Below are 13,915 nucleotides of genomic sequence, written 5' to 3'. Positions count from 1 at the left end.
TCTGTCCCTGCAGCTGAAAAACACCCCCATAGCATGATGCTGCCACCACCATGTTTCACTGTTGGGATTGGATTTTGCAGGTGATGAGCAGTGCTGGGTTTTTTCTACACATACCGCTTAGAATTATCACCAAAAAGGTCTATCTTCATCTCATCAGACCAGAGAAATCTTATTTCTCATAGTCTGGGAGTCCTTGATGTGTTTTTTAGCAAACTATATGCGGGCTTTCATATGTCTTGCACAGAGGAGAGGCTTCCGTTGGGCCCAACTGGTGGAGTGCTGCAGTGATAGTTGACTTTGATCTTGGGGTTATTCTTTACCTCTCTCACCAAGGCTCTTCTCCCATAATTGCTCAGTTTGGCTGGACGGCCAGGTCTAGGAAGACTTCTGGTGGTTCCAAACTTCTTCCATTTAAGGATTATGGAGGCCACTGTGCTCTTAGGAACCTTGAGTACTGCAGAACTTCTGTTGTAACCTTGGCCAGATCTGTGCCTTGCCACAATTCTGTCTCTGAGCTACTTGGCCAGTTCCTTTCACCTCATGATTCTCATTTGGTCTGACATGCGCTGTGAGGTCATATATAGACAGGTGTGTGCCTTTCCAAATCAAGTCCTATCAGTTTAATTAAACACAATTGGACTCCAATGAAAGAGTAGAACCATCTCAAGGAGATCATAAAGAAATGGACAGCATGTGACTTAAATATGTGTCTGAATACTTATGACCATGTGATATTTCAGTTTTTTCAGTTTTTCTTTTGTGATAAATATGAAAAAATTTCTACATTTCAGTTTTTTTTGCAATCAAGATGGGGTGCAGAGTATATTAATGAGAATAAAAAATGAACTTTGTTGAAATTACCAAATGGCTGCAATGAAACAAAGAGTGAAAAATTTAAAGGGGTCTGAATACTTTCCGTACCCACTGTATATGTCACAGGCCTATTCTCAAAAGTAGTAATAGGCTGATGGCCAAGAGTGCTGTGGTAAAGTTAAGGGATATTTTTTTGGAATTTCTGGACACCGTGAACACTCCATGGCAGCAGACAACTATTCCCCATGATCCCTTCTTCTATTAATATATACATACAGGTTTCCTTAACTCTGGTCTGTGCTGTTCCTTTAAGGGTACCGTCACACTAAAACGACGCTGCAGCGATACGACAACGATGTCGATCGCTGCAGCGTTGCTGTTTGGTCGCTGGAGAGCTGTCACAGACAGCTCTCCAGCGACCAACGATCCCGAAGTCCCCGGTAACCAGGGTAAACATCGGGTTACTAAGTGCAGGGCCGCGCTTAGTAACCCGATGTTTACCCTGGTTACCAGCGTAAACGTAAAAAAAAACCCAAACACTACATACTTACATTCCTGTCGCGTCCCTCGGCGCTGTGGTTCTCTGCACTGACAGTAAGCGCCGGACAGCTGGAAAGCAGAGCGGTGACGTCACCGCTGTACTTTACGGCTGGCCGGCGCTCACCAGTCAGTGAGGGAAGCTGAAGGCGAGGGACATGACCAGACACCGGGAATGTAAGTATGTAGTGTTTTTTTTTTTTTCTTTTTACATTTACACTGGTAATCAGGGTAAATATCGGGTTACTAAGCGCGGCCCTGCGCTTAGTAACCCGATGTTTACCCTGGTTACCAGTGAAGACATCGCTGAATCGGCGTCACACACGCCGATTCAGCGATGTCAGCGGGAGATCCAGCGACGAAATAAAGTTTCAAACGATCTGCTACGACGTACGATTCTCAGCGGGGTCCCTGATCGCAATAGCGTGTCAGACACAGCAAGATCGTAAGGATATCGCTGGAACGTCACGGAGCGTGCCGTCCTAGCGACCAAAGTGCCACTGTGTGACGGTACCCTAAGACTTCTGTCTCTGATGACAAAGCTGGCCATACATTTATAGATAGCTGTCAAAACCAAAAGATACCTCTACCAACTCCACCTTACTCAGCAATGCTCAGCTGGGCACTCCTGTGTTCCGCATAAGGGTACCGTCACACTATACGATTTACCTACGATCACGACCAGCGATATGACCTGGCCGTGATCGTAGGTAAATCGTAGTGTGGTCGCTGGGGAGCTGTCACACAGACAGCTCTCCAGCGACCAACGATACCGAAGTCCCTGGGTAACCAGGGTAAACATCGGGTAACTAAGCGCAGGACCGCGCTTAGTTACCCGATGTTTACCCTGGTTACAAGCGTTAAACTAAAAAAAAAAAAAAAACGCACATACTTACATCTGGTGTCCGTCACGTCCCTTGCCGTCTCTGCTTCCCGCACTGTGACTGCCGGCCGTAAAGTGAAAGTGAAAGCACAGCCGCTGTGCTCTGCTTTCACAGTGCAGTCACAGTGCGGGAAGCAGAGACGGCAAGGGACGTGACGGACACCAGATGTAAGTATGTGCTGTTTGTTTTTTTTTAGTTTAACGCTTGTAACCAGGGTAAACATCGGGTAACTAAGCGCGGTCCTGCGCTTAGTTACCCGATGTTTACCCTGGTTACAAGCGAACGCATCGCTGGATCGCATCGCTAGATCGGTGTCACACACACCGATCTAGCGATGACAGCGGGAGATCCAGCGATGAAAGAAAGTTCTAAACGATCTGCTACGACGTACGATTCTCAGCAGGATCCCTGATCGCTGCTGCGTGTCAGACACAGCGATATCGTAACGATATCGCTGGAACGTCACGAATCGTACCGTCGTAGCGATCGAAATGTTATAGTGTGACGGTACCCTTAAAGAGCCATTGCCCAACTCCTCTGGTGGTGGCTTATCTCCCAGCGAACAAAGAGTCAGCCATTGAAATGGATCAGGCTGGATCCTTCTCCTGGATGGCTTCCTGTAATGTCAGTTAAGCTCCAAGGAGGCAAGAGGGAAGGAGGGGGGAGGGGGGGAAGAGTGTCTCTGATAAGCTGCAAGTCTCACATGACAGAACATCACTCGAGCCCCAGGAGAACAGGCGCAGATATAATTGGAAAGCGCCCGTACCAGAAGTGACTATAGGTGTTGTTTTATAAAAGTAAGATTGAGAAGGGGTTGTCCAACTAGAGCCTTCCTACAGCTGCTGGCGGTCACATGTGCTGCTACTGAAGGGAATGAATATTCACCGCATTCCACGCCCATGGGAGTTGAAAGCGATGAATTTTCATTTCTCTTAAGTAGGAGCACCCGTGACCGCCGGCAGCTGCAGCAAGGCTCTGGCTGACACTGTGCTCGCTATTAAAAAGCAATGAATATTCACTGCTCTCCATACATGCAGTCCCAGCATGCAGAGCATTGAGTATTCCGGCAGCTGCCCTTCAGCTAGCAAGCAGCGCATGACGTCCTTGCCATGCGCTGCTTATAAGCATAAAGCAGCTGCTAGAATCAAAACAAGATGGTGCAAGGGAGCGCCGGGAAGGTAAGTTTAATGTTTTTTTTTATTTTTTTCATGTTTTCTGATGGGGCCATGCATACCAGTGTGGGGTGGGGGCAATCATACCAGGATAAGGATGGGGCCATGCATACTAGGACAAGATGGGGGCCCTGCACACCAGGACAGGAATGAGGGTGACCATTCCTGCAAAGATATGGATGAGGGGGAAACATTCCTACCATGATAGGGATGAGGGGGCCATGCCTACCAGGCTAGAGATGAGGAGGCGATGCATACTGAGATGGGAATGAGGGCCTTCATACCACGATAGGGATGAGGGAGGCCATGTGTATGGGCAGCACGGTGGCTTGGTGGTTAGCACAGCAGCCTTGCAGCGCTGGAGTCCTGGGTTCAAATCCCACCAAGGTCAACATCTGCAAAGAGTTTGTATGTTCTCTCAGGAATATGTTAGCGCTATATAAAGATTATTCTTATGTGTATCAGGATGAGGGGACTATATATACCAGGATAGGGAATATTAAGTAAAGAATTGACCGCAGTTTTTGCTTCAATTTTTTAATCCCAATTTCCTCTTCTAAAACCTAGGTGCGTCTGATGGTCCAGTGCGTTTAATAGTCTGAAAAATTTGGTACTGCTTATGGGTTTCCCAACATGCCACTTCATCTATACCTCAACGACCTTCTTAAATGTCAAATTCATACAGGCGACAGTGACTATTTAGAGAACACGATCTATAAAATGATATAATAGTATGGGATCAGTCAACTTTTCCAGATGTCAGCATGACCAAGCAGCTGTGACCCGCGGTAAAAAGCTTACCACAGGTCACAGGCGTCGGCTGATGAGAAAAGCCACCATTGGGGGGCTTTTCATGATCCGGCCCGGTGCCTCTTGCCTGCAACAGAACCGGTAGCCTTGCTCTTTATGCTTAAGTGTGTCCTAAGTTACCTTAAGGCCGGCGTCACACTCAGCGTATAAAAATACGGTCCGTAATTTATGGCCGTAATACGCTGAAAAGTCCCCAAAATAGTGGTCCGTATCTCATCCGTAGGCAGGGTGTGTCAGCGTATTTGCCCCTGCAGATTTAGCAGGTTTAATAAGATGCAAATAAGTTAGAGCCTTCAAACTTCAAACAAGAGCAGGATTTATTAACAGATGCATAAATCTTACAAACCAAAAAGTTTTGTTGCTCAGTTAAATTTTTATAAATTTTAAACATAAAAGTGTGGGTCAATTATTATTCAACCCCTAGGTTTAATATTTTGTGGAATACCCTTTGTTTGCAATTACAGCTAATAATTGTCTTTTATAAGACCTGATCAGGCCGGCACAGGTCTCTGGAGTTATCTTGGCCCACTCCTCCATGCAGATCTTCTCCAAGTTATCTAGGTTCTTTGGGTGTCTCATGTGGACTTTAATCTTGAGCTCCTTCCACAAGTTTTCAATTGGGTTAAGGTCAGGAGACTGACTAGGCCACTGCAACACCTTGATTTTTTGCCTCTTGAACCAGGCCTTGGTTTTCTTGGCTGTGTGCTTTGGGTCGTTGTCTTGTTGGAAGATGAAATGACGACCCATCTTATGATCCTTGATGGAGGAGCGGAGGTTCTTGGCCAAAATCTCCAGGTAGGCCGTGCTATCCATCTTCCCATGGATGCGGACCAGATGGCCAGGCCCATTGGCTGAGAAACAGCCCTACAGCATGATGCTGCCACCACCATGCTTGACTGTAGGGATGGTATTCTTGGGGTCGTATGCAGTGCCATCCAGTCTCCAAAAGTCACGTGTGTGGTTGGCACCAAAGATCTCGATCTTGGTCTCATCAGACCAGAGAACCTTGAACCAGTCAGTCTCAGAGTCCTCCAAGTGATCATGAGCAAACTGTAGACGAGCCTTGACATGACGCTTTGAAAGTAAAGGTACCTTACGGGCTCGTCTGGAACGGAGACCATTGCGGTGGAGTACGTTACTTATGGTACTGACCGAAACCAATGTCCCCACTGCCATGAGATCTTCCCGGAGCTCCTTCCTTGTTGTCCTTGGGTTAGCCTTGACTCTTCGGACAAGCCTGGCCTCGGCACGGGAGGAAACTTTCAAAGGCTATCCAGGCCGTGGAAGGTTAAAGGGAACCTGTCACCCCGTTTTTTGAGATTGAGATATAAATACTGTTAAATAGGGCCTGCGCTGTGCGTTACTATAGTGTATGTAGTGTACCCTGATTCCCCATGTATGCCGAGAAATACATTACCAAAGTCGGCGTTTTCGCCTGTCAATCAGGCTGGTCTGGTCAGGTGGGCGTGTTCATAGCGTTCTTTTCTTCCCCAGGTTTCCGTTGGTGGCGTAGTGGTGTGCGCATGTCCAAGGTCCGGATTCCCTGTGCCCACGTGAAGACACAGCGCGCAATCTGCGCTGTCATTCCTTTCATCGGTGCGGGCGGCCATCTTCCTGGGGCCGCGCGTGCGCAGATGTAGTGCTCTGCTGCACGGGGCTTCAGGAAAATGGCCGCGGGATGCCGCGCGTGCGCAGAAGAGATCGCGGCGGCCATTTTCCCAAAGCCGAGTTTGCATCTCGGCTTTGGGAAAATGGCCGCCGCGATCTCTTCTGCGCACGCGCGGCATCCCGCGGCCATTTTCCTGAAGCCCCGTGCAGCAGAGCACTACATCTGCGCACGCGCGGCCCCAGGAAGATGGCTGCCCGCACCGATGAAAGGAATGACAGCGCAGATCGCACGCTGTGTCTTCACGTGGGCACAGGGAATCCGGACCTTGGACATGCGCACACCACTACGCCACCAACGGAAACCTGGGGAAGAAAAGAACGCTGTGAACACGCCCACCTGACCAGACCAGCCTGATTGACAGGCGAAAACGGCGACTTTGGTAATGTATTTCTCGGCATACATGGGGAATCAGGGTACACTACATACACCATAGTAACGCACAGCACAGGCCCTATTTAACAGTATTTATATCTCAATCTCAAAAAACGGGGTGACAGGTTCCCTTTAACAGTAGTTCCATAAGCCTTCCACTTCTGGATGATGCTCCCAACAGTGGAGACAGGTAGGCCCAACTCCTTGGAAAGGGTTTTGTACCCCTTGCCAGCCTTGTGACCCTCCACGATCTTGTCTCTGATGGCCTTGGAATGCTCCTTTGTCTTTCCCATGTTGACCATGTATGAGTGCTGTTCACAAGTTTGGGGAGGGTCTTAAATAGTCAGAAAAGGCTGGAAAAAGAGATAATCCAAACATGTGAAGCTCATTGTTCTTTGTGCCTGAACTACTTCTTAATACTTTAGGGGAACCAAACAGAATTCTGGTGGGTTGAGGGGTTGAATAATAAATGACCCTCTGAAAAGACTTTTCACAATTTAAAAAAAAAAAATAAACAAAGAAATAACATTCTTTTTTGCTGCAGTGCATTTGACACTTCCAGGCTGATCTACAGTCCAAATGTCACAATGCCAAGTTAATTCCAAATGTGTAAACCTGCTAAATCTGCAGGGGGTTGAATACTACTTGTAGGCACTGTATATATATATATATATATATATATATATATATATATATATATATATATATATATATATATATATATATATATATATATATATATTAGAAAAAAGAAACAGCACAACGCTTGTACTTATCTTCAGGTGCAGGGCCCCAGGCAACCAGTACAACGAGTGCACCAGATTCACAGAGATTCAAAAAAGAGGCAGCACTCCATTGTTAAAGTGAAAGGTTTTAATCAACCCACATAGCCGGTGCGACGTTTCAGCTCCATCTGAGCCTTTTTCAAGCCTGACCCCTTTTTTTTTTTTTTCTCTCTCTCTCATATTCCAGACTACTAATGTTAGTAGTGTGTATGTGCAAAATTTGGGCGTTCTAGCTATTAAATTAAAGGGTTAAATGGCGGAAAAAATTGGCGTGGGCTCCCGCGCAATTTTCTCCGCCAGAGTAGTAAAGCCAGTGACTGACAGCAGATATTAATAGCCTGGAGAGGGTCCATGGTTGTTGGCCCCCTCCTGGCTAAAAATAATCTGCCCCCAGCCACCCCAGAAAAGGGACATCTGGAAGATGCGCCTATTCTGGCACTTGGCCACTCTGTTCCCATTCCCGTGTAGCGGTGGGATATGGGGTTGGGGTAATAAAGGGTTAATGTCACCTCGCTATTGTAAGGTGACATTAAGCCAGATTAATAATGGAGAGGCGTCAATTATGACACCTATCCATTATTAATCCAATAGTCTGAAATGGTTAAAAAAAAAAACACAAACACATTATTAAAAAGTCTTTTAATGAAATAAAAACACATGTTGTTTTAATATTTTATTATTCTGGTAATCCACCTGAAGACCCTCGCTCTGTGACAAAGAAAAAATAATAAACCAACAATATACATACCTTCCGAGGATCTGTGACGTCCCACGATGTAAATCCATCTGAAGGGGTTAATTTTTTTTTTACAGCCAGGAGCTCTGCTATAATGCAGCTGTGCTCGTGGCTGTAAAACCCCAGCGAATGAATGGAAACTAGGTCAATGACCTGTAGTTACCTTCATTCGCGGTGAGGCGCCCTCTGCTGGATGTCCTTCGAGCGTGGGAAAAAAAAAAAAAAAAAATCAGAAGAGTTCCCAGGCTCGAGGTCATATGAAAACAACAAGCAGAGGGCGCCTCACCGCGAATGAAAGTAACTACAGGTCATTGACCTAGTTTCCATTCATTCCCTGGGGTTTACAGTCAGAAGCATAGCTGCATTATAGCAGAGCTCCTGGCTGTAAAAAAAAAATTAACCCCTTCAGATGGATTTACATCGTGGGACGTGACAGATCCTCGGAAGGTATGGATATTGTTGGTTTATTATTTTTTCTTTGTCACAGAGCGAGGGTCTTCCGGTGGATTACCAGAATAATAAAATATTAAAACAACATGTGTTTTTATTTCATTAAAAGACTTTGTAATAATGTGTTTGTGTTTTTTTTTAACCATTTCAGACTATTGGATTAATAATGGATAGGTGTCATAATTGACGCCTCTCCATTATTAATCTGGCTTAATGTCACCTTACAATAGCAAAGTGACATTAACCCTTCATTACCCCATATCCCACCGCTACACAGGAATGGGAAGAGAGTGGCCAAGTGCCAGAATAGGCGCATCTTCCAGATGTGCCTTTTCTGGGGTGGCTGGGGGGCAGATGTTTTTAGCCGGGGGGGGGGGGCAATAACCATGGACCCTCTCCAGGCTATTAATATCTGCCCTCAGTCACTGGCTTTACTACTCTGGCGGAGAAAATTGCGCGGGAGCCCACGCCAATTTTTTCCGCCATTTAACCCTTTAATTTAATAGCCCAAATTTTGCACATACACACTACTAACATTAGTAGTGTGGAATATGCAAAAAAAATGGGAATATGACATGGTTTACTGTATGTAAACCATGTCTCATATCATGTCGGGTTTAGGAAGGAGATAGCAAAAGCCGGCAATTGAATTACCGGCTTATAAGCTATCTAGCGCTGTGTGAAATATTTATATACATATATGTGTCTCAATGACAGACATTATATATATATATACACCGTATATACTCGAGTATAAGCCGAGATTTTCAGCCCAAATTTTTGGGCTGAAAGTGCCCCTCTCGGCTTATACTCGAGTCAATGTGGGTGGCAGGGTCGGCGGGTGAGGGGGTGAGGGCGCTGAGGTATACTTACCTAGTCCCAGCGATCCTCGCGCTGTCCCTGCCGTCCCACGGGCTTCTGTGCTGCAGCTTCTTCCCCTCTTCAGCGGTCACGTGGGACCGCTCATTAGAGATATGAATAAGCGGCTCCACCTCCCATAGGGGCGGAGCCGCCTATTCATTCCTCTAATCAGCGGTGCCGGTGACCGCTGACAGGAAGAGCTGCGGCACCGAACACCAGGCAGAGGGACAGCGCGAGGATCGCCAGGACTAGGTAAGTATAGCATATTCACCTGTCCTCGTTCCAGCCGCCGGGCGCCGCTCCATCTTCCCGGCCGGCGCCTCCATCTTCCCGGCGTCTGCGCTCTGACTGTTCAGGCAGGGGGCGCGATGACGCATACAGTGTGCGCGGCGCCCTCTGCCTGATCAGTCAGAGCAGAGACGCCGGGAAGATGGAGGCGCCGGAACGAGACGCCGGGAGCTGCAATCAAGGGAGGTGAGTATGTGGTTTTTTTTTTTATTGCAGCAGCGGCGGCAGAGATTTCTATGGGGCACAATGAACGGTGCAGAGCACCGTATATGGCACAGCAATGGGGCACAATGAACGGTGCAAAGCACCGTATATGGCACAGCAATGGGGCACAATGAACGGTGCAGAGCACCGTATATGGCACAGCAATGGGGCACAATGAACGGTGCAGAGCACGGTATATGGGCACAGATATGGGGCACAATGAACGGTGCAGAGCACCGTATATGGCACAGCAATGGGGCACAATGAACGGAGCAGAGCACCGTATATGGGCACAGATATGGGGCACAATGAACGGTGCAGAGCACCGTATATGGCACAGCAATGGGGCACAATGAACGGTGCAGAGCACCGTATATGGCACAGCAATGGGGCACAATGAACGGTGCAGAGCACCGTATATGGCACAGCAATGGGGCACAATGAACGGTGCAGAGCACCGTATATGGCACAGCAATGGGGCACAATGAACGGTGCAGAGCACCGTATATGGCACAGCAATGGGGCACAATGAACGGTGCAGAGCACCGTATATGGCACAGCAATGGGGCACAATGAACGGTGCAGAGCACCGTATATGGCACAGCAATGGGGCACAATGAACGGTGCAGAGCACCGTATATGGCACAGCAATGGGGCACAATGAACGGTGCAGAGCACCGTATATGGCACAGCAATGGGGCACAATGAACGGTGCAGAGCACCGTATATGGCACAGCAATGGGGCACAATGAACGGTGCAGAGCACCGTATATGGCACAGCTATGGGGCACAATGAACGGTGCAGAGCACTATATGGGGCACAGCTATGGGGAAATAATGAATGGTGTAGAGCACTATATGGCACAGCTATGGGGAAATAATGATCTATTTTTATTTTTGAAATTCACCGGTAAATGCTGCATTTCCACCCTAGGCTTATACTCGAGTCAATAAGTTTTCCCAGTTTTTTGTGGCAAAATTAGGGGGGTCGGCTTATACTCGGGTCGGCTTATACTCGAGTATATACGGTATATATATACACACGGTATATACCTTATATACTTGAGTATAAGCCGACCCGAGTATAAGCCGACCCCCTAATTTTGCCACAAAAAACTGGGAAAACTTATTGACTCGAGTATAAGCCTAGGGTGGAAATGCAGCATTTACCGGTGAATTTCAAAAATAAAAATAGATCATTATTTCCCCATAGCTGTGCCATATAGTGCTCTACACCGTTCATTATTTCCCCATAGCTGTGCCCCATATAGTGCTCTGCACCGTTCATTGTGCCCCATAGCTGTGCCATATACGGTGCTCTGCACGTTCATTGTGCCCCATTGCTGTGCCATATACAGTGCTCTGCACCGTTCATTGTGCCCCATTGCTGTGCCATATACAGTGCTCTGCACCGTTCATTGTGCCCCATTGCTGTGCCATATACGGTGCTCTGCACCGTTCATTGTGCCCCATTGCTGTGCCATATACGGTGCTCTGCACCGTTCATTGTGCCCCATAGAAATCTCTGCCGCCGCTGCTGCAATAAAAAAAAAAAAAAACACATACTCACCTCCCTTGATTGCAGCTCCCGGCGTCTCGTTCCGGCGCCTCCATCTTCCCGGCGTCTCTGCTCTGACTGATCAGGCAGAGGGCGCCGCGCACACTGTATGCGTCATCGCGCCCCCTGCCTGAACAGTCAGAGCGCAGACGCCGGGAAGATGGAGGCGCCGGCCGGGAAGATGGAGCGGCGCCCGGCGGCTGGAACGAGGACAGGTGAATATGCTATACTTACCTAGTCCTGGCGATCCTCGCGCTGTCCCTCTGCCTGGTCTTCGGTGCCGCAGCTCTTCCTGTCAGCGGTCACCGGCACCGCTGATTAGAGGAATGAATAGGCGGCTCCGCCCCTATGGGAGGTGGAGCCGCTTATTCATATCTCTAATGAGCGGTCCCACGTGACCGCTGAAGAGGGGAAGAAGCTGCAGCACAGAAGCCCGTGGGACGGCAGGGACAGCGCGAGGATCGCTGGGACTAGGTAAGTATACCTCAGCGCCCTCACCCCCTCACCCGCCGACCCTGCCACCCACATTGACTCGAGTATAAGCCGAGAGGGGCACTTTCAGCCCAAAAATTTGGGCTGAAAATCTCGGCTTATACTCGAGTATATACGGTATATATATATATATATAATATATCCACATTTATTCTACCTATTCTATTGTAAGCTGTCAGTGTGATTTTACTGTACACCGCACTGAATTGCCGGCTTTTCTCTCTAACACCGCTGCGTATTTCTCGCAAGTCACACTGATGGTCCGTGTGTAATCTGTATTTTTCTGGCTTCCATAGACTTTCAATGGCGATTTTTTTGCGCAATACGGTGACAAATGCAGCATGCTGCGATTTTCTACAGTCGTAGAAAGCCATATAATACGGATCAGTAAAATACGGCAGATAGGAGCTGGGGCATAGAGAATAATTGGGCCGTGTGTAATGCGTGTTTTACTGACGCATTTTATGCGCTCATACGTCCGTAAAACTCGCTAGTGTGACGTCGGCCTAATGGCATTGAAATTATTTATAAAACGGAGCAGCTCAGTCCCCCATTTTAATTACCAGTAAAGGCTACGTATACAGTTGTGAGCTGATATTAACAGCCTGGGAAGCTCCATGGTTATTACCCCCTTCATAGGCTATAAACATCTGCTCCCCGCTGTCCGCTTTCCCTTTGCCTGCCTGTTGTGCATTGTGCAGTTCCTACCCGACATAGAGCGGTCACAGAGCGGACGTCACGTCTACAGAGCGGAGGCTTTATTTCCACTCTGTTGACGGGTCGGGACTTCCGAGGTCATTCTGAATTACATCTGAATCCCTGCAGCCTAACTGGGAGAGTCGGCTGTCAGGCAGATAACAAAAGAATAACAGAAGACTGACTGGCACTTCCAGGCTATAGTGAAGAGGAGCATACTAGGAGCAGCCACCTCCATATACAATATACAAAAAAGTTGAACTCTATTGTGCTAAATCATGTAGACAAGGAATATATGAAACATGAATAGTAATACTGCTCTGGTTAATAGGAAAAAATTGAGTCGCTTAGCACATAATTTGGTTAATTCATGCATGCCCAGCAGCCAACGACAAGGTGGTCTCACGCTGCTGGGACCCTTCTTGACTAGTGTGAATACCTCTCTAAGGGCTCATAGTCACTTGCGCGAAACTCGGTTGCGTCTCGCACGGCAATACCCGGCACAGAGGATCGGAGCATGCGGCTGCATGTATTTCTATGCAGCCACACGTTCCGATCTGAGTGCCGGCAGTAGCGCCGGGTATTAAAATGCGAGACTCATCCGAGTTTCGCGCAAGTGAGTATGAGCCCTCAGGCTGAAGTATGAATTCCTGGGTTAATGTGGATAGCTCTCAGAAAAGCATGCATCTATGGGTAGGTAGGATCCTGCTGTAATTAAAACCACCACATGTTGAAGGGCAGAATGAAACATGTCAGAAGTCCTTGTTGCGTCAGCAGAGACAGCTGAATCCCCGGCAGGAGCAGTATGTGACCGGTCTGTACCGGGGAATAATGGCACAGTGCACAACAGACAAGTTGCAATTACCTGCCTGTTAGTGCTTTTGTACATTTTTTTTTATAAAGTCCTGGATATACCCTTTAAGGCCCAAAGTGTCTCCATAACTAAGGTGTTACTTTTTATATTTTTTTTTAGAATTGTGTAAATAACCTTTAAAAAACAAAAACAAAAAGACAGAACTCATTCACTTTGTTTGATATAGAAAGTAACTAAGGACATGGAACGTGCCTAAAATAAACAAGAGAGAGCACAAATACAGGGAAAAAAGAGCTCAAGCAGAAGCCACAAACATGGCTTGATAATTTATAATACGTAAATGGATACATTTATACGGTAATATGATTATGACATGCATGTAAAAAAAAATGCCTCAAACAGTTTAGATTTTGGATTTGTGATACTATATTAAGCATGTCATGGACGTGGTTTATAGCAACATTGTATTTAATAGAGTACATTACATGTGCCAAAAACATTAATTAATCCAGTGAAACCTTTCCCAAAAAGTTTCCAGATATTCAATCCTATTCTTGCAGTAAAATAACTACCACACAGAGCCATACTATTGCTGTCATCATCTGGCCTAAAGGGTAGAAAGAATCCTGCAGGAAGCAGACTCTGTATATATAAACATAACAAATGGCACTCACCTTTGCTGGCCATAAACGATTATTCCACATACAGAAAACGTATTCTGGGGCAACCATGGTTCACCTGCGGATTTTCATCACTGAAACCTAAATAATAGCT

The 13,915-nt window shown here is 47.0% G+C and overlaps 1 protein-coding gene across 5 annotated transcripts in view; it reads right to left on the bottom strand.

Moving 5' to 3' along the window:
• Nucleotides 1-13,915, bottom strand: part of PWWP3A (PWWP domain containing 3A, DNA repair factor) — a 117,468-nt gene that overhangs the window by 95,262 nt on the left and 8,291 nt on the right. For all 5 annotated transcript variants that reach the window (XM_069739613.1, XM_069739638.1, XM_069739629.1 and 2 more), the window contains exon 2: nucleotides 13,816-13,902. In XM_069739613.1, coding sequence (XP_069595714.1) covers nucleotides 13,816-13,872 — 57 coding nt within the window. In that variant the 5' untranslated portion in view covers nucleotides 13,873-13,902. The remainder of the gene's footprint in view (nucleotides 1-13,815; nucleotides 13,903-13,915) is intronic.

This window comes from Ranitomeya imitator, chromosome 1 (assembly GCF_032444005.1).
Source record: "Ranitomeya imitator isolate aRanImi1 chromosome 1, aRanImi1.pri, whole genome shotgun sequence".
In the NCBI taxonomy this organism is placed as follows: Eukaryota; Metazoa; Chordata; class Amphibia; order Anura; family Dendrobatidae; genus Ranitomeya; species Ranitomeya imitator.
The sequence above is the reverse complement of the archived record's forward strand: the minus strand, read 5'-3'. Positions and strand labels throughout refer to the sequence as shown.